The sequence below is a fragment of the Hyperolius riggenbachi genome, chromosome 6 (genome assembly GCF_040937935.1).
Source record: "Hyperolius riggenbachi isolate aHypRig1 chromosome 6, aHypRig1.pri, whole genome shotgun sequence".
Taxonomy (NCBI): domain Eukaryota; kingdom Metazoa; phylum Chordata; class Amphibia; order Anura; family Hyperoliidae; genus Hyperolius; species Hyperolius riggenbachi.
Window position 1 is genome coordinate 33,440,926 of NC_090651.1, and position 20,949 is coordinate 33,461,874.

A 20,949-nucleotide genomic window follows, 5' to 3' on the forward strand; every position below is an offset into this window, starting at 1 on the left:
GTCACAGTGTCATTATCACTGCGGCTGCGCACGTCCTCGCTTCTGATCACATTATCGGGAGCTTACTGCGCAGGAGCAGTTCGAGAAAGCTTTGTACTAAGTCCCGAAGACACGATCGTGAGCGAGGACACACGTGGCCCTGGCTGTGCAGCCACAGTGATATTCGTCTAGTTAGACAAATAATGACACCGTGACCGGCGTCGGGGAATGGAAGATCTGGTCCTTAAGGGGGCAGAGGCTGCTGGTACCGAAGTGCTTAAATAACGTTTTAAATAACACAATAATAAAATAACAATGTAAAAGTACAAAAATGCAAAAACTTTTTTCTTCAACGTGAACATACATGTACAGTGCAGAGAAAGTCCTGTCCTTCTAGTCATTTCACCCCCAGTCTGCTTCCCTAGTAAAATGATTCAAATGATTCGGTTCAAAGATCCGGATCTTTTCAATTATCCGATTCGAATGATCCGAATCCTTGAAAAGATCCGGACTTCCCATCTGGGAAGATGAAAAAAGTTTTGAATCAGGATATTCAATGCATCAAGCAAGCGCAGTCCATTCACACTACGCAAACTTTCCCTCCTAGCTCCGCTGTAATGTCAGATATTGCAGCCCGGAAGCAGCCTTCCTCACTGAGTATCGCGCATGCTCAGTGGGAAGTTAGACATTATTTAGCTGAAATATCTCCGCTTCCGCACCACGTACACTCCCGAAATGTTCAGGGGAGGGAGGGGACCCCCAGATCCAGCTCTGTGTCGAATTGCAGCCCCCTAGCCCCAGTAGTTCCCGAGATAGGTTTGCTGCAATCAGTCTCGGGAACCGGCGGGGCTCGGGGGCTGCAATTCGGCACAGAGCTAGATGTGGGGGTCCCCTCCCTCCCCTGAAAATTTCCGGGGTGTACGTGGTGCGGAAGCGGAGATTTAGGACGTTTCACACCTGGCTGCACAATGTAATGGGGCGCAGGCTCCTACTGCGCATGCGGGGCTGTAAAATCTGAGAGGCTGCAATAGCTGACGTGACACCGCCTTCTACAGCTACGTTACCTTACGTCACTGTGCAGAGACTCTCTAATCTGCATACGCCGCTCCGCTCACCAACCGGAGAGGAAGCCTATTGCAGCGCTCAGCCGGCGACGTCACATCCGCCCCCTCTTCCAGCCTAGGAGACCCCGTGGCCAGGCCCTGCTCTCTTTTTCCCCCGGCAGGCCAAGATGGCGGATATCCAGGTGAGCGCTGCGGCGGTGTGGGGGATAGAGAGGCGGCGTGTGCGGATAGGGCAGCGGGGAGAGGCGGGAGGAGCTCGGGGGGACGCCGGGGAAGGTGTGGCGGTGCCTGGGGAGCGCTGTACTGTGTGCAGCCGCTGCTACTCCCCGGGGTGTGGAGCCATGTGCAGCCTGCGGGCCTCCTGTCCACGCTGGGTCCGCTTCCTGACTGCTTTCCAGAGAGCAATGGACGTGCAGAGAGTTACCCCCTGTGTGCAGCCAGCCTGGAGCTCTGACCTGTGTGCCAACATCTCAGCATACCCATCACAAAGTCATGCAGCCTGGATGTTCTCCCAATGCCCACAACAGCAGCATTAACTTTGCAACCAGAGTTTCCAGCCTGAAGCCCAGTGATGGGTTGAGGGTCCTGCTACGAAATGCCCACTATTCAAGGGTTCATAGAGTCAAGAAAAAATTGTCTGAGCGAAGTGAGGAGCCTGGAGCCCAGTGAGTGTAGTGAGCGGGGAAAGGGTCATTGATGGGCTCTAAATCTATTCACAAAACTTTTCACAAATGAATTATTTATCACTTAATTGATAAAAGTAACCCTTCAGCACAATTACCAGCAAAATAATCACTTGAAAGTAAAGGTGGTCATACACTTGTAGATTTGCAGCAGATTCAACCATCAGACTGATTTATGTCTGATGCCTGTCAAGTCGAATCTGACAGGAATCTATCTGATGTGTGCCACACACTGGTAACAGATTTCCAATAGATTTGAGAATTAAATCTATTGGAAATCTATCCTCTAGATCAGGGGTCTCCAAACTTTTTCAGTCAAAGGCCGGGTCAACATACTTCAGACTACTCGGGGGCCGGAGTATACATAAAATGAGGTAGAAAAGCATAACATTGAGCCTAGGTATTGTAGACAGCGCCTATTAACATGGGCAGCCCTCATGTCTCATATTTAACCAGAGCAGATGTTATGCCCCCAACACAGCATGTGCATATACATTAGTATTCCACCAACACAGTGCAAATATTGTGATCCTAACAAAGTAAGTCCTATGTGAGTCATAATGTCACCCAATGGCCTGCAGCACTGTGGGGCAGAGCAGTGCTTTTCGGTGCTGCTAGATTTGGGAGCAGCCATAGACTATAAAGGGAATCACAACTGAGCGGCACCGTCAGAAGACTGAGTCGAGGTTGCTTAAAAAACACAATAATTCGGCCTCTAGCAATCGCTGGAAGCCGAATTATATCATTCCCCCACTATCCATGGTGGTCTGGAGGGGGAATAGTAATTAATACGGCCCGGACTTGTGCAGAAGCAGGATCAGCCATATAATGCTGTACCCTGCGCTCAAGTCTACCGGCGCCGAGTTCAAATGTATGCATGTGGGGGGCCGGTAAAAAAGCCTCGGGGCTGCATTCGGCCCGCGGGCCTTAGTTTGAGGATGGGTGCTCTAGATTGTAAGCCACAGGCACAGTACTGTGCCTTTCGCAGTACCATCCTGATGATGTAGGAGAGCTCACGTGACCCGTGTGGTGGAGTGCAGAAGAAGCCGACACCGGAGCTGCGGCGAGGGCACAGGACGGCTTGTTTGGATGTATCCTTTAACCACTTAACGACCTCGGCGGGTCGTTAGTGGTATAGCATGGAAACGACCTTTCCATGCCAGTTCACGGAGGGTGTCTCCGTGAACAACCGGAGAGCCGCCGATCGCGGCTCGCCGTCGAAATGTAAACACGCGGGTAAGAAATCCCCGCTATTTACATCATACGGCGCTGCTGCGCAGCAGCGCCGTAAGGCAGATCGGGGATCGCCGGCATCTGATAGGCTTAAGCCTATCCTAGCATGCGCAGGACGGATTTCCGTCCCGTATAAAAGGGAGAGGGAGGGCTACTCCGTAATAGCCGGAGGCGTTCAGACCCCCCCAGCAGGACATCCCTAGTGGGGAAAAAAAGGGGGGGGAGTTTGATTGCCCGGCCCAATCCTGATCGGTGCTGCGGGATGCAGAGCCCATGCAGCACAGATCATTAGAAAAACCCCTGGTCCTTAAGTGGTTAAAGTAAAGGTGGCCATACACTTATAGATTTGCAGCAGATTTGACAATCATATTTGTCAGATGCCTGTCAAGTTGAATCTGACAGGAATCTCTCTGATGTGTGCCACACACTAGGAACAATATTCGACCATCGGTTGCAAATCGATCGATAGATTTGGTAGAATCGATTTCTGATTGATTCTGTAGAATCGATCGATGGCTGAAAACGACCAGTGTATGGGCCCCTTAAACCTGATCTTTTTTTTTTTTTTTTTTTTTTTTTTTTTTTTTTTTTAAAGAAGACATGTACTTACCTCGGGCAATGGAAGCCTCTGGATACTAAAGAGGCTTCCTCGTACGTCAGCCTTATCCATTGCTGGGGCCCAAGGAAGAGTGGGCTCCCTGCGCAACTGCACTATCCTGCTCTGGTGGAAATAGCCAAGTCTGACTGGGTCTGTGCTACTGTGTAGGTGCAGTAACATGCTCTTGATTTGGTCTTGCTTTTTCCAAAGAAAGCTGATGGGGGTGGTGCTAGTGCTCCTGCCAACAAGCTCCTTTCTGGGGGTCCTAGCATTGGGATTGGAGGACTAGGGAGGCTCTTGAGCATCTAGAGCCTTTTCCCCTCCTGAGGTAAGTAGCACTGCACGCCCTTTTCACAGATCTTTAGTCCTTACCCTATACCAGTGATGGCTAACCTTGGCACTCCAGCTGTGGTGGAACTACAAGTCCCATGAGTCATTGCAATACTCTGACAGCTCTAAGCATAACTCGGCATGATGGGATTTGTAGTTTTCACAGCTGGAGTGCCAAGGTTAGCCATCACTGCCCTATACTCTGCACCTAACCCTGCTCAGGAGAATAAGGGCTGGTTCACAAGCTCTTGCATTATGTGCACTTGAGTACAAATTTTCAATTTTTACTTTACAAAGAAACATCATATCGCTGTGACTAAACAGGAACAGTGTGCTCCCCAGAATTTTTTTTCCAGCCGGGTGGCATGAAATAGTAGCCGGGTGGCATGAATAAGTAGACGGGTGGGGAGAGATGAGAATGCAGGGCCAGTGCTTCTGTGAGCAACTCTGCTTACATCATAGGAGGAAGTGAGCTGATGATAGCCGGGTGGTCACCAAAACTAGCCGGGTGGAGCACCCGGCTAAAAGAGCCTGGGAGAGAACACTGAGGAACAAGAAGCAGCACTTCAAATGGGGAAACTCTAAAATGTGTTTTGCAGATTGAAAATTCATATGTAACATGAATTTGTCATTCTAAGCAAATCACATGCAAAACAATGCATGGTACAAAAGTCAGTTGCAGGGCTGGTTCACACTTGGAGCTTTTGCATCGCTTTGCTAATCACCGGCAATCAGCAAAGTGCCTCTGCTAATGCATCTCTATGGATACATTCTCACTGCAGCGATTGCGATCATTCGCAAACGTTCTGCATGCATCGCTTTGACAATTGCGCTGTGATTCTTGTTCTATTGAATGAGCATTGCAAGCTGAAAGAAAACCTGTAGCAAGAAAAAAAGTTCACCTGGGTAGTACTCACCTCAGATAGGGGAAGCCTCCGGTTCCTATCGAGGCTTCCCCCGTCCTCCTGTGTCCCACAGTGGTGGCGAACAAGCTCCCAGAATGGTGGGGATGTAAATAATTACCTTCCCGGCTCCAGCGCAGGCGCAGTATCGGCTCTCTGCTCGGAGATAGGTGGAAATAGCTGATCGCTGTTGGGCAGCTCTACTGCGCAGGCGCAACTCTCCTGCACCTGTGTAATAGAGCAGACCAGACAGAGATCGACTATTTTCGCCTATCTGCGTGCTGAGAGCCGCAACAGCGCCCCCGCTGGAGCCAGGGATGGTATATAAATGTAGCTTGTCGAGCCAGGATTGCTGGAGACTTTGGGGGAGCCAATGCTGGATTGCCTGCAGCTACAGGGATGGGGGAAGCCTCATTGGGACACTGAGGCTTCCCCCTCCTGAAGAAAGTACCCCCCAGGGGAACTTTTTTTTCTTAGTCTCTAAATCACAACATTTTGCCCGCTGAGTCACAATCATGGTTCAGGGGTAAATGTAAACTAGCCAGCAGTTTTTTTTTTTTTTTTTTTTTCCCCCCCCTCCCCTTCAATGCTGTGAATGGCCCCCGGTCCTCTCCTTAGAGCAGGCATGGGCAAACTTGGCCCTCCAGCTGTTAAGGAACTACAAATCCCACAATGCATTTGCCTTTGAGTCATGACTGTGGCTGTCAGACTCCTGCAATGCATTGTGGGACTTGTAGTTCCTCAACAGCTGGAGGGCCAAGTTGCCCATGCCTGCCATAGAGCATAGCATAAGCAAGTAGCCACAGGTAGCATGTTTGTACATTAAATAGTTGTCCTGAAAAATTGTGCACAGATTTGCACTGGAGAGGTGTGAAATTTTTTTTTTTTTGGGCATTTCATGGTTTTCTGATTTTGGGTCTGAAGTTTCTGTAATCTTTAAATATTTTTTTTCTTCTGGGTTTTGCAGACCGAGAGGGCTTATCAGAAGCAGCCAACTATCTTCCAGAACAAGAAGCGTGTGCTTCTTGGTGAGACTAGCAAGGAGAAGCTACCCAGATACTACAGAAGTGTTGGTCTGGGATTCAAGACCCCCAGAGAGGTAATGTATTTTTACATTTGCTTCCTATGGTATGAGATGGCTGTTTATCAAGAGTGTCAAGTTCCATACATGGACAGATCTAAAGAATGCCTGTATAGTAGTTACAGAGAAGTCACATATGTCATAGAAAGCATGCTATGATGTCTTAGTGGACCTGAACTCTTGCACAGGGCAGAAGTAAAACGCAGAGAAATGCACCCTGTATTTATTTAGAGAGTTTAGCCTTTCTAATTCCATCTCAGCTGTGACTAAGCACAAGTTTTCATTTGATCCCTCAGCTGGCTGCCATGGCAGATAGTTTATTGGGAAACACAGGATGTTAACTCTGTCTGCTTCTATGAAAGCAGGAAGTAGACACACTGCAGATGTATTGCAGGATTTGTATCAGCTGTAACAAATGTGTTTCTTTACAGGTTATTATGCTGCTGCTTATCTTTTAGAGTAGAGAGGAAGTTCTGAGTTCAGGTCCACTTTAACAAATGTCCTGTGGACAAGTGGTAATGCTGTGGACAGTGACAGAGGATCCACTATCGCCATGCATTGCACTAATCTGTCAGTGTGGAAACAGCCTTTGTTCTTGTAACAATGTGCTTTATAGGCTGCTGGTTTTATAAATTAGACATAATTTACTTTGCATTTTAAGGCTGCTGTATTTTAAAACATTTTATTTCATGAGTTAGCTAGGAGGGGGACAGTGTTACCCCATAGGGCAGCAAATACAGGCTTCAGTTAAAGTGAATCCGAGATGAACTTTTATACATTGCATAATTGTGTTCCTTACATATAGGTTATAGGGAATTCCTTCAGCCAAATACTTTTTTAGTTTTAATACTCTTTAATTCCCTATAAACTAAATAAGCCTCGCCCACAGCTTCTCCAAAACAGCAAGGCACTCAGACCCATATAGCAAGGGCTTATGGGAGCTTAGTCTAGGCAAGAGCAGGAGGTTACTAGCCAGAGATTTCAGAGGCAGAGGGGAGGGGGAGTGAATTTTTCACAGGCTGAGGGGTGGAGATGCAGTTGCAGATTACCTGTGTAATGACCAGCAGAATATGGCCGCTCTCATTGTATCACAGGAATAAGTCATCTTAAACTGTTGAAGCTGTTTGCAGCCAGATTTGCTGTCTAAACTATCTAAACTTTAGATAAGATATATAGACAAATTACTTGTAGTTAGTTTTTCATCTCAGATCCGCTATAAGCCAGAGGACAGGGGATTGAGAGAGTAATGCTGGGCATACAGAGTTTTGTTGCCTTATCAATCGAGCCGCTGATGGCTCGATTGATATCAGACAGGTCCGATGACCTGCCGGATAGATTCCCCGCTTGATCCCTGCCGGGATGGGCCGGCATCGAGCCAGCGGTTCGATCCGGCGCATAATTGTATAGGTGTATGCCCAGCATATGATTGATCAGCCATGCCTGGAAACGCGTGCTTGTGGCAGTTTTGTGTATAGTATGCACGTACTGAGAGGATCTATGCATCCAACGCCCCGTCCCTCACCAACTTTACAGCTTCCTTTGTTACATGTTTCTAATGATTCCTAAAGCGGGCCTCAAATTTTGGTGCTTTACAGTGTCCTCTGTTGTCCCTGGAGAGAGCGAGTAGCTCAAAGAGAAATACCAAAAATCACAGCGAGTAAGAGATTTAATTGGCACAGAGGAGATGATGGTTCGCAAAAAGAGAATTGAAATGCCACCTACATGCCCACATTTTCTACACTCTGCTGGTCTTTGCATAATAGCAATTCTGCCCACCACTTCACTGCCCTGAGAACCCCGTGTTCTGCTCTCATCACTCTGGTACCCCTCATTCAGTCACTAAATCACCCTCCTATGTAACTTTAGGGGGAAAAAACTATAACCTCAAAACACTGCACCAAACCAGTATGATAAATACAAAAAGTTGTCCTTCATTAAACTACATACATAAAATACCACATAAAAACATAATCTAAAATGGTGGGGAAATCAATAAATACCAAGTAAGAGTATCTAGAGAATTCAAAAACAGTGCTAAATGCATATATGACAGACCAACACAGATCTGAAAGAAGGTGCTGTGTGAACAACCATAAAAAAAAATCACCTGATATTATCAAGGAAAGGGTGGACAGAAAAGAAACCATCCACAAAGGTGCTGTTCACCCTTCCCTTTGCACTCACGTGGCACTACCCTTCATCTCCTCCCCATGGTCTTCATTTCCCCTCTTATCTCCATCTTTCAGTCGTGCCCCTAGTTGGGTCTTCATCTTTACTTTGTTTTCAGGAAATTTCATGATAAATGTTCATACAACCTGCAATATGTATTGATTATAGCTGGTAACTTTTTTTTTTTTTTTTTATTCACATTGCACCTTGTTTCAGATCTTTAGCACTTTGATTCCTCTGGATACTCTGTTACTTGGTATTTATTGATTTTCCCCGCCATTTTAGGTTGTTTTTATGTGATCTTTTATGTATGTAGTTCAATAAAGGATAGCTTTTTGTATTCATTATACATGTTTGATGCAGTGTTTTTGAGATTATAGCTTTTTATTTTCTGAAGTTACATAGCTTGTATGGAAGGTCTCGCTTACCAAGAAAGGTTAGATAAACTGGGTTTATTTAGTCTAGAGAAAAGACGCCTTAGAGGAGATCTAATTAACATGTATAAATACATCAGAGGGCAATATAATAGCTTGGCGGATGAGCTTTTTTGTCCCTAGGCCTTCTCAAAGGACTAGAGGACATGAGCTGCGCATGGAGGAAAAACGTTTTAGCCATTTATTTAGGAAAGGGTTCTTTACAGTAAGAGTGATTAAGATGTGGAATGTATTGCCACAGGAAGTCGTTATGGCAAACTCTATACCTGCATTTAAAGGGGGCTTAGATGCTTTCCTTGCGTTGAAAGACATCCATGGCTACAATTACTAGGTTATGCCTAATGATGTTGATCCAGGGATTTTATCTGATTTCCATCTGGAGTCAGGAAGGAATTTTTTTGGACCATGCCTTGTGGGGGTTTTTTCGCCTTCCTCTGGATCAACAGGGGTATGTGGGGGACGGGCTGGAGTTGTACTTTGTACTGGTTGAACTCGATGGATGGATGGATGTCTTTTTTTCAACCAAAATAACTATGTAACTATGTATTTGCCATACTGCACATTCCAGGGGGCCCTGGAGAAGGTATGGGGTAATACTTTTATTTTTTTAGCTTTATCTTTTAATGGATGGTGCTTAACCATTTCTAATGATAAATCGCCCTCCTAGTCATGCACTTATCCCCTTCCCCTGCAACTCTATTCATCTCCAAAGTTTGTCCGGAGACATGCCTGTCCTGGCAAAGATCAGCACCAGCATGGGGTACATAATGAAAAGTACACTTGAGTTTTAATTCTAAAAGAAGAAAAAAGCAAATGTAGGCAATCACTTGCCAAATTAAGTCTGGTATGGAGGTCTTTCCTGTAACTCCTTGATAGAGGGTGTGTGTATAGAGATGGCTGTTGGCTTTTATACTGTTAATGGGTTTTTCTAGTGGTTTGGAACTGACGTTGTCATTTGTCTTTCAGGCAATTGATGGCACGTACATTGACAAGAAATGCCCATTCACTGGCAATGTCTCCATCCGAGGCCGCATCCTCTCAGGTAAGCAATATACACGTTTTTAGTTTGTGATATTAGCAATTGCCTGCATGCAATTTAAACAATGATGCTGGCCAGCTGCCCTGCTCGCTGCACAGTTTTGTGGCAGTTGGACAGAGCAACTGCCAGTCACTAAGTGCTTTTGAAAATAAATATATCCCTGAGAATCTCCTATAAAGAGATGGACTAGACCAAAACCTGTCACTTCTGTCGGATTTCTACTACCTACTGTAAGTGACAGCAACATAGGAGAAAAGTGATTTATGGCTCATTTTACTCTGAAAAAATGTACTTCTTATTTGTATATGTTTGCACATATTTTACATTTTACAGTTTTTTTCGCTGTAGTGCCCATTTAACTGCTTTTAGTGACCGCTAAAGTCTAGATCTATGGGGAATGTTTATGTGCACAAGATAAATCGTAGCCGGGACTTGGCTGGTCCTGCTGCTGCACAAGCCCCGGCGGTATTAACCTGCCTGGCGTTCTATTAAGATCGCCAGGGAGGCTGCGGGAGGGTTTTTTTTTAATAAAAAAAAAACTATTTCATGCAGCCAACTGAAAGTTGGCTGCATGAAAGCCCACTAGAGGGCGCTCCGGAGGCGTTCTTCTGATCGCCTCCGGCGGCCAGAAGTAACACGGAAGGCCGCAATGAGCGGCCTTCTGTGTTTCGCTTACCTCGTCGCCATGGCGACGAGCGGAGTGATGTCATGGACGTCAGCCGACGTCCTGACGTCAGCCGCCTCCGATCCAGCCCTTAGCGCTGGCCGGAACTTTTTGATCCGGCTACGCTGGGCTCAGGCGGCTGGGGGGACCCTCTTTCGTCGCTGCATGCGGCGGATCGCCGCACTGCAGCGGCGATCAGGCAGCACACGCGGCTGGCAAAGTGCCGGCTGCGTGTGCTCCTTTTTATTTGAGCCAAATCGGCCCAGCAGGGCCTGAGCGGCAGGCTCCGGCGGTACTGGACGAGCTGAGCTCGTCCAGACCGCTCAGCAGGTTAATTACTATCCCCCCTCCAGGCCGGCATGGATGGTGGGGAATTATGTAATTCGGCTTCCAGCTATTGCTGGCGGTACAATTAGTGTTTTAAAAGAAACTTCAGCTCCGTCGTCTGACGGCGCCAAAGTTGCTCACTGCGCCACTGTAGCCGTAATTCCTTTTATGGTCTATGGTGGCGCCGGCTGCGCTCAAATCTCCTGCTGGATTCTTTGTGTTCGAATGTTTATTTTGGCTTGGCTAAACACTTCTATTTTATTATGCTAGTGCCATCATTATCTGCCAGTTAATGTCACTCTTCTGAACTCTCACTTCCCTCAGCATAGTGTGCTGGTACCATACCAATGTCACTGTGCCCTCTTCAGCTTCTGCCATCAGTCTAGGGCCCTGACCTTCTGCATTTCACCTGTTTAAAACTGGAATAATACTGTAGTGGTCATGTCACTACAGCCATTGGTTTGAAAATAACTGAGTAAGTCACAGGAAAACAGAACTCTAAAGACAGGAGCAAAATGGTTTGAGAGGACAAGTGGTAGCGGAGCATGTAACTTTTACACCTCAACCTTCCTAGCCACTGGTGCCAGAAATAACACCTGGAATCAAAGGACAACTGAAGCGACGGGGATATGGAAGCTGTCATATTTCCTTTTAAGCAATACCAGTTTCCTGGCTTCCTGCTGATCCTCCTGTCTCTACTTTTTGCCATAGACCCTGAACAAGCATGCAGCAGATCAGGTGTTTCTGGCATTCAGATCTGACAAGATTAGCTTCATGCTTGTTCCTGTTGGGATCCAGACACTACTGCAGCCAAATAGATCAACAGGGCTGCCAAGCAAATGGTATTCAGCAAACCAGGAGGACTGCTGCAACCACCCACAACAAGCCAAAAGGGAGTCAGAAATCCAAGGAACTCATACAAACGGCAGGAAAGGAGATTCCGCTACACCAATGGCTGGGTGAAAAAAAATCTCCATTTATTGTCACATACTGGGCAGTAGAGGTAAAGCCTACCACTTCTGTGTAGTTTGAGAGCTTTCGTACACAAGCTGTTCATACTATTCAACACGTGTTGGGCCTCATTCTGTAGGGTGATGGTAAAATTGGTAAGTGATTGGCCAATCAAAATTGGATGTTATGTGCCAGGCTGTTCCTAGATTTACCAGATAAATTAATGGGAACCAGAGCTAACCTAAAGGAGAGATTCTATACATACCTGGGGCGTCCTCCAGCCCCATACACACCGATCGATCCCACGCCGCCATCCACCACTGTCCGCATCTAGGAGAACCGGCTCCCGTCAGTGACGTCATCGGAGCCGCGCTGCGCAGGAGAAGTGTGCACTCTACGTATCTCCATACACTGCTGCAGAGATACGCAAAGAGTGCACCTCTGCTATGCTAGACTGGCTCCGACTGGTAGCGGAACGGGGTCCCGGTTCTCCTAGATACGGGCAGCGGTGGATGGCGGCATGTGATCGATCGGTGTGTATGGGGCTGGAGGACGCCCCAGGTATGTATAGAATCTTCTTTTTTGTTTTTTTTTAGTTTAGCAATGGTTCTCTTTAAAGATTAAATAAAAGCAATTTCTAATAGGGCTATTTGATGTCAGTCTCACCACATGGAAAGCAGTACTGTATTTGCCAGCAATGTACATTTAAAGTATGTGCCTATGTTAATGCATTGATGTCTCTAGGTGTTGTGACCAAGATGAAGATGCAGCGCACAATTGTCATCCGCCGGGACTACTTGCACTACATTCGCAAGTACAACCGATTTGAGAAACGCCACAAGAACATGTCTGTACATCTCTCCCCCTGCTTCAGGTGAGATAGAGCTGCCAGCAGTCTGCGGCTTGTGCCCATTTTGTCTTTTGCCCTTGCATGTGGAGCAGCACCCTTAACCTGCTGGGCGGTCTGGACGAGCTCAGCTCGTCCAGTACCGCCGGAGCCTGCCGCTCAGGCCCTGCTGGGCCGATTTGGCTCAAATAAAAAGCAGCACACGCAGCCGGCACTTTGCCAGCCGCGTGTGCTGCCTGATCGCCGCCGCTCTGCGGCGATCCGCCGCGAGCAGCGGCGAAAGAGGGCCCCCCTAGCCGCCTGAGCCCAGCGTAGCCGGAACAAAAAGTTCCGGCCAGCGCTAAGGGCTGGATCGGAGGCGGCTGACGTCAGGACGTCGGCTGACGTCGATGACGTCACTCCGCTCGTCGCTATGGCGACGATGTAAGCAAAACAAGGAAGGCCGCTCATTGCGGCCTTCCTTGTTTATTCTGGGCGCCGGAGGCGATCAGAAGATCGCCTCCGGAGCGCCCTCTAGTGGGCTTTCATGCAGCCAACTTTCAGTTGGCTGCATGAAATAGTTTTTTTTTTATTAAAAAAAAACCCTCCCGCAGCCTGCCTGGCGATCTTAATAGAACGCCAGGCAGGTTAACCATTGGATTTGACAAACTCTTATCGCTCCACCTAGCACTGGCAGACATGCACATGCAGATCTCTGCAGTTGGTTTCTCACTGATAACTAATTGGAGGTCATAATACTCCTGTAGCTGAGTGCAGGAAAGATATTACTAATTTAGTACTTTAGGACTTGTCTGAGAGTAGGGATTGTCAGTGAGATGGAAACAATTTGATGCAGGATTATGTATGTGGCTTGAAAACGTTTGTTGTGCCAAGTTGTATGGCTCTGCAGCAAGCTATTACAGCTGCAGAACACTGAATTGTAAAGAATAACCTGGTTACAAGGGGGTTAAGCCTGTGGTCCTTAACCACAGCAGAGCTCCGTTACTCTAGCAGGAACGATCACGCTTGCTGTTAGGCGGTCGTAAGGTGGTTAAGGTGCCCATACACTGGTCTATTTCTTCCACATATGGCTGATTTGACCGCTCTGATCGAAATTGGCTAGAAATTGATGCAGCAGGAAGCATGATCGATCGCCCGACTGATTTCTGACCGGTTTCGATCGGTCCGGACAGAAAATCTAGGTTGATCGGCTGCTTGCAGCTCATCGATGGCCCATTGCATTGGGTTGAATAGTTCAAAGCTGCATTTCAATCGATTTTTAACATTTTATAGAAAAATATTTAATACAAATGTACTTTATACGTCACTCCCCCCTTCAACCTGGAAGGGTTACATTTTAATTCCGAGTAGCTACTGGTATATAGCTGCTCGGTAAAAGCAACCCTATGTGCAGTGCCTATACTCTGATTAAAAAGAACCAGAGACGAAACACCCTCATGTATTTTACCATATATATCAGTGGGAACATTATAGAAAACACCTACCCTGCTCTTTCATTCTTCACTGCTCAGCCTGCTTGTTATCAGCCCTGATAAAATCCCTGACTGAGCATTCATTCTGGCTTTGCTCAGGAATCCTTATAGCTGAACCTGTCTCCTCTGATGTCTTTTCAAGCCCAAGCCTGCCCCCTTGTGGCTCTGCTATAATAACTCGGCTATAATGATTCCTGAGCAAAGCCAGACTGAATGCTCAGTCGGGGATTTTATCAGGCCTGATGAGAAGCAAGCTGCATAGTTAAAAATGAAAGAGCAGGGTATGTGTTTTCTCTAATGTTCCCACTGATATATATATGGTAAAATACATAAGGGTGCTTCGTCTTTGGTTCCCTTTAAGTGCAATCCTGCCGTGTCAAAAAGAAAAGGACCCTCAAATTGCGTTAGCCTGCAGCCAGTTAACGATTTCAGGCGTCCAGACGTGATTCTCACGTCCAGGCGGCTGCTCTGCTGCAGAGGCGTGCGTGCCCCGTGTCCCCGTGCTGTCCCCCGGTAGCCCTGGGTTCATTGAACGGGCACATAGTTCCCATTCACCGATCTAAGTTGCAGGCAGAAAAACTGTTTCTTTTGAGACCGCAGTTTTTTTTAAAAAAAATAAATTTCCCCCGTCCTCCTTGTGCTTCCGGTAAGCGTGAAGCACAAGGAGAAAAAAAACTCAAGGTGTCCATCCTGTGGCTGAATAGTAAAACTACATCTACCTACATTTTTCATTCCAATTTACACATATTATAACATTAAAAAGTAACTTATTTCTCAACACAAAAAAAAATTACCCAAATAAAATTTTTAGTGAAGAAAAAAATTATAATTAAAAAAAGTTACCTAAGGGTCTGAACTTTTTAAATATGCATGTGAAGGGGGTATACTACGAATATTTTTAAATTATAAGCTTGTAAATGGTGATGAACGCAAAACTGAAAAATGCACCTTTATTTCCAAATAAAATATTGGCACCATACATTGTGATAGGGACAAAATTTAAATGGTGTAATAACCGAGACAAACGGGCAAATACGTTTTAATTAAGGTAGCATGTATTTTAAAACTATAATGGCCAAAAACTGAGAAATGATTTTTTTCCTTAATATTCCTGTTAAAATGCATTTATAAAAAAAATAATTCTTAGCAAAATGTACCACCCAAAGAAATCCTAATTAGTGGCGGAAAAAACAAGACAGTGATAAAGTTATTAGCGAATGGGAGGTGAAAAGTGCTCTGATGCATAAAACATTTTGCTTTAACCACTTAACGACCACCTAACGCCTATAGGCGGCGGCTGGTCGTAGTGGTGTTTCCATGGCCGTTCCATGTCAGTTCACGGCGGCGGGCTCCGTGAACAGCCTGCAAGCCTCCGATCGCGGCTCGCAGGCGAAATGTAAACATGCAGGGAAGAAATCCCTGGTGTTTACAGCATACATAAAGGAGATCGGCGATCCCCGGACGCTGATTGGCCGGGGATCGCCGCCGTCTGATAGGCTTAAGCCTATATAGGTGGTACAGGACTGGTCGTGTCCTGTACAGCCCATAGTAAGTAGGAGAGGGAGGGGGGAATAGCGCTGCGGAGGCCCCCCCCCCCCCCCACTAGGCACACCTGAGCGGTGGCGATCAGGACCCCCCCCCCAGCAGGACATCCCCCTAGGGGGAAAAAAGGGGGGCGGGGGGAGTCTGATCGCCCTGCCTGCCTGCTGATCTGTGCTGGGGGCTGAAGCCCACCCAGCACAGATCATAGAAAACTGCCCTGGTCCTTATGTGGTTAAACCATGATAAAGTGCAAGTTTTGTTTTGTTTGTTTTTTTTACCCCCAGGGTCCGTATTCCACAAATGGTCTTGAAATCCCCGCCCCCTGTGTAAAAATGGGCCCTGGACCCCCCCAAATTAACCATTGCTATGCACTAGGGAAAGAGAAGTAATTTGATCCAGTCAGGCAGAGAGCAGGGGAGGGAGGGATAGGGGAGTTAACCAGGCTGAAGAGGAGGGCACAATGCTATAGCAAGGCTTCAGCTTCAGGAGGAATAAGGAAGTGCTACTTACAGATATAAATGTGAGTCTGTTCTATCCAATATGATGTACCAGATGTAAACTTTATATGTTTAACTGTACACAGTGCCTAGACTACATATATGTATTGCCATTCAGACCTTTTTTTAAACGCAAGGCCTTTTAAAAAAAAAATAATGAAAATGGTGAAGACCTGTACACACTGGTGCGATGCGCTTTTTCTATTCCCTTAAAAATCACATGCGCTTTTAAAAGCGCAGCAGTGTACAGGCCCTTAGGTTGTAAATGTAATTATATGGTTTGTATGGAATGTGTTTTTTCTTGTACTCCTTTTTAGCTCTGCCTCTTGTTATGCATCTCCCATTGCTCAGCACACGTTATGTGGGGGGTGGCAGCTTGTTCTGCCTGTTTACTAGTTCACACTTGTCTATATTCCTGCCTGCATGTTATAAATATTGTCTTCCATTCTTTAACAGGGATGTGCAGATTGGGGACATTGTCACCGTTGGCGAGTGCCGCCCTCTCAGCAAAACTGTCCGATTCAACGTCCTGAAAGTAACCAAAGCTGCCGGAACCAAGAAACAGTTCCAGAAGTTTTAATTCTGTAGCCGATGTTCTTTCAGTTCAAATAAAACTTTGTAAAAACCTCACCTGTCGCCTGTTTCTTCTGCTGCTCTGAATGAGGAACCGCATCACTTGTTTAAAGTGTACCTCCCATTATAGCAAGGAGGCTGTACAGCTGCTGTCTGTAAGGCCTGGTTCACACTGGAAGTATCAAAACCCAGTTTTTATTGGGCATCAGTTTTTGATCCGTTACCCTCCATTCCGTCAAAGCGACATGTCAGTTGCTCTGGATTTATTGCAGCCTCCCCAAACATGCAGTCCGTTCTGCGGAATGGGCCGATCAGATCCGTTCTAACCAGGGCTGTGGAGTCGGTCCAAAAATCCACAGACTCCGACGACTCAGTTTAGAATTCCACCGACTCCAACTCCTCTAATTTGCATATTACAATTTTGTTGATTAACAGTATGTAACATGAAATTCGTCTCTTAACTGCCAACGCTTAGGAATTTTACAAGACAACTGAAGTGAGAAGGATATGTAGACTACTATATTTATTCCCCTTTAGACTAAAACGTGTCCTTGGTAAGAGTACTTGTAAAAGGTACAAACCGGAACAAAGAACATCTATCAGGCCCTAGGCAATGTAAGTGTGGGTACATGTAAGAATGATGTGCAGGTACTCTGCAGGGGAAGAAGGAGATTGTAAACAGACAACACCTCTGTGTTCAATGTGCACAGCATTCTCAGTGGATTCCCTGCAGCTCTGTGGGGAGAGCATATGTAGAGTATAGTACTACTGTGTAACAAAGTAAACCTGAGACAGATGAAATTAAAGTTTTATACATACCTGGGGCTTCCTCCAGCCGCCTTCAGGATAATCAGTCCCTCGTTGTCCTCCTCCATCACCTGGATCTTCTGCTATGAGTCCAGGTACTTGAGCCAGTCAGGCGTAGTGCGCATGCACACACTCCGCCGCCAGGAGCATACTACACCTGTGCAGCACTATTGCGCCGGTGCCGAATGTTCCTGGATGTGGGAGCGGCATGCGGCCGGACAGCGCTGACTGGCTGAATTACCAGGACTCATAGAAGATCTGGGTGGTGGAGGACAGCGAGGGACTGATTAGCCTGAAGGGGCCTGGAGGAAGCCCCAGGTATGTATAAAACTTTACTTTTTTCCACAATCCTTCAGGGCAAGGTGAGACGTTGCCCCACCCAAACGCAGGAACAAGCAGCACTTCCCCTATAAAACAATCACATGGTTAGTCCACCCTCAGTGCTGTTTGTTCCTGCGTCCAGGCAGGTCAGCATCTCCCCTGGGAGTTGGATCTGTGTGCTGGGCTGCAGGTTTGAATTCCCGTGGGTGGCTGAGACTGTGGAACTGAGGCAGTCTAGCCTACTACCCCATGCTGGATACTATGTGGGTAGCCTACCTTTCTTTCCCAGGCTGATGGGGAGCAAGTGTGGAGGGCGTGATTTTCCCGGACTGTCTGTGACGGAGGCGGCAGGAGGAGAAGACTGCAGTGGCAGAATGGGCTGTTGGAGGCCATCAGGTACGCCGTGCTGACCGTTGGCTGCTGTGGTAAGCGTGCAGCCGCGTCGGCGGCTGGTCCAGGCGGCCAATGTTTCGCATGGGACTTCCGGTATGCGTAACTTCCGGCGGGTATGCCGGAAGACGCTCTTTATGCCAGCGTCTCTATGGTTCTTCGGTCCCCGCCTCGTGTGACGTCATAGACAGGAAGTATAAGGGAGGAAGCGCGGGCTGATTAGGTGCTTTCATTGAGACGGCGTTTTGTGTTGGACATAACCATGTCAACTTCTGACAAAACGGACAGCACCTCAGCCGCCCAGAAGGTGAGATGGTGGGGTCATTCTCTTTCTGTGGCTGTATATATCTTATGATTAAAGGTATATTTGTTCAGTATGTGCATATGGAGGAATAGGCTATATACTTAGCAATTATTAACAAAAGGGTTCTTAAAGTTACAGGTGGTTCATTATTTTGCCATTTGATTTGTTTCATTCTAGGCAAAATCTGGAGAGTCGTCAGAAAGGCCAAAGCCTCCTACTTACAAAAGATGTCCTGTTTGTAATATAAAAATTCCATTGCCATATGCTAAAACTTTGTGCCAATTATGTATGGAAAAAAGTGTTGGGGGAACAGCCTGGGTCGTCCATTCAGGACACGTTGCAGGCTTTTAGAGAGGAAATCAATGCTTCTTTAGCTTCCTTCAAATCCTCCATTGCAGAGGCAGGTACATCGTCTGCTCAAGTTGTTTCTGAGCCTGCTTTACCCGATAAAGATGGTCAGGAACCAATTGAGGCTGAAAATAGTTCAGAAGAATCTGAATCCAGAGAATTGGAGACAGAGACTTCTTCAAGGTTTAAATTCCGCATTGAAGATACTGAGACACTAATCTCAGCAATCTATGAAACGTTAGAATTAAATAAAGACGTAGTTTCAAACTTGTCATTACATGATCAACTTTATAAAGGTATGGAAGAAAAAGGCCTTGTTTTTCCTGTACATAAAGCTATTAAACAAACAATTGTGAAAGAATGGAATGAGCCTGAAAAGAGGCTTTTGTTGTCTAAAGCCATTAAAAGGAGATTTCCCTTTTCGGCTGAAGATACAGTTCTCTGGGACAAATGTCCAAAATTAGATACGCCCTTTTCTCAGGTAACCAAACGGGGATTTGGCTTTTGAGGATCTGGGAGATCTAAAGGATCCAATTGATAAAAAGATTGATGCTTATCTTAAAAGATCGTGGGAGGCCAGTGCGGCTACATTTAGGCCGGCTGTGGCTGCTACTTGTGTATCCAGAACGTTGGAGCTCTGGATAAATCAGTTAAAAGCTAGTATTTTAGCAGGTGCTCCTATGGAACAATTGTTGAATTCCATTACTATACTTACAAAAGCGGCTGCCTATTTGGCAGATGCGTCAGCAGAGATTGTCAGGTTCACTGCAAGAACGACAGCTCTAGTTAATGTAGGCCGCAGAGCCTTATGGTTGAAAACATGGGACGGAAACTTAACGTCAAAGAACAGACTTTGTGGAGTTCCATTCTCAGGAGATTTACTGTTCGGTCCAGAGTTAGATTTGGCTCTGGAAAGAACAGCTAATAAGGTTTTTTCGAAAAAACAAAAACCGACTCCTAAAAAGAGGTTTTTTCGGAAGCCAGCAAATGAGCAAAAGGAATCTTTTAAAGATCAAAGAAGAGGCAAAAGATGGACCTTGGATAGGTCTGCGAGAGGGGGATTTAAATCCAAAAACCCTGAAACACAGCCTAAATCACAATGACTCATTCCAGGCGGTGGGAGGAAGATTAAGGTACTTCAATCTAAAATGGTCTCTGATGTCAGGAAGTCCATTTATACGACAACTGATAAGATACGGTTATCGAATAGTTTGGTCATCCTCCGCCGTCAAAATTTGTAATCACAAAGTCTCCAAAAGAGCCAGATCTGGTTCCAGAGATTCTCAAGATTCTAGAAAATATGTTAAGTCAGAAAGTGATAAGAAGGGTTCCGAAAGTGGAACAAAAGGAGGGGTTTTACTCCAATTTTTGTTGTAAAAAAACCGTCAGGCAAATACAGACTGATCCTAAATCTAAAAAAGTTAAATCCGTTCATGAAAAAGAAGATTCAGAATGGAATCAATTTTTTCCGTGAGATCTTTTATTTCCAGGGGCCTTTATGGCGTCACTAGATCTCAGAGACGCATATTGGCATATTCCAATCCACAGGCAATCCCAAAAGTTTCTGAGATTTGCCGTAAAAGTAAACGGAATTGTAAACCATTACCAATTCGTTTGCCTCCCGTTTGGAATCACTTCTGCCCCAAGAATTTTTACCAAAGTTCTGGGAGAGGCATTGATTCCTCTAAGACAAAAGTCAATTCAGATCATTCCTTATCTGGACGACTTGTTGATTCTAGGAAGTTCAGTACAGGAACTGGAAAATCATTTAGAGATGGTTTCAGATCATCTCAGATCTCTAGGGTGGATTATAAATTTGGAAAAATCCATGCTAATTCCAAAACAGGAAACAGTGTTTTTGGGAATGAGTATAGATACAAAAAGACAAATGATTTTTTTGCCACCGGAAAAAATAGAAAAATTAATGCTGGCCATACAGTCTTTAATAAAGGATCCAAAGGTGTCACTCAGAGAGATCTCTCGGGTGCTGGGTCTAATGACTTCAACAATTGTGGCAGTGCCGTGGGCATTAGCACATATAAGGCTGTTGCAGAAGTGTCTGTTGGAAAATTGGGATGGACATCCCCAGACATTAGACTTCAAAATTACGATTCCACAAATGGTTGTATCGTCTCTGCTATGGTGGTTGGAGGAGTCCAACCTGAGGAAAGGCAGACTTTGGAAGGAACCAGTGGAAAGGATCCTTACCACGGACGCGAGTGCGTGGGGATGGGGAGCTCATGTAGGGCACCTAGCGGTCCAGGGAAAGTGGACCAAATGGGAATCCCAAGTCATCGAATTGGAGAGAGTTAACAGCAGTAAACATGGCTCTGCTACAAGTACAACACGAGGTAGCCAACTGCCATGTGCTGGTACAATCAGACAATGTGACGA

At 46.1% G+C, this 20,949-nt stretch overlaps 2 protein-coding genes across 3 annotated transcripts in view; one reads left to right on the top strand and one right to left on the bottom strand.

Moving 5' to 3' along the window:
• Positions 1–1,143, bottom strand: part of LOC137520767 (cytochrome P450 4B1-like) — a 121,972-nt gene extending 120,829 nt beyond the window's left edge. For both annotated transcript variants that reach the window (XM_068239105.1, XM_068239106.1), the window contains exon 1: positions 1,044–1,143. The gene's annotated coding sequence lies outside the window, so the exon portion shown is untranslated. The remainder of the gene's footprint in view (positions 1–1,043) is intronic.
• RPS11 (ribosomal protein S11) lies at positions 1,118–16,442 on the top strand. The gene is made up of 5 exons (XM_068239108.1): positions 1,118–1,225; positions 5,757–5,888; positions 9,440–9,515; positions 12,199–12,328; positions 16,269–16,442. Exons 1-5 carry the CDS (start codon positions 1,211–1,213, stop codon positions 16,390–16,392), a joined length of 477 nt encoding a protein of 158 aa, XP_068095209.1. The 5' UTR covers positions 1,118–1,210; the 3' UTR covers positions 16,393–16,442.
• Positions 16,443–20,949: the final 4,507 nt, after the last annotated feature.

Excerpts from the sequence above, each read along its gene's own strand:
- RPS11 (XM_068239108.1), top strand. Across the intron at positions 9,516-12,198 it reads CCGAGGCCGCATCCTCTCAG|GTGTTGTGACCAAGATGAAG; the intron begins GTAAGCAATATA and ends TGATGTCTCTAG. Across the intron at positions 12,329-16,268 it reads CATCTCTCCCCCTGCTTCAG|GGATGTGCAGATTGGGGACA; the intron begins GTGAGATAGAGC and ends ATTCTTTAACAG.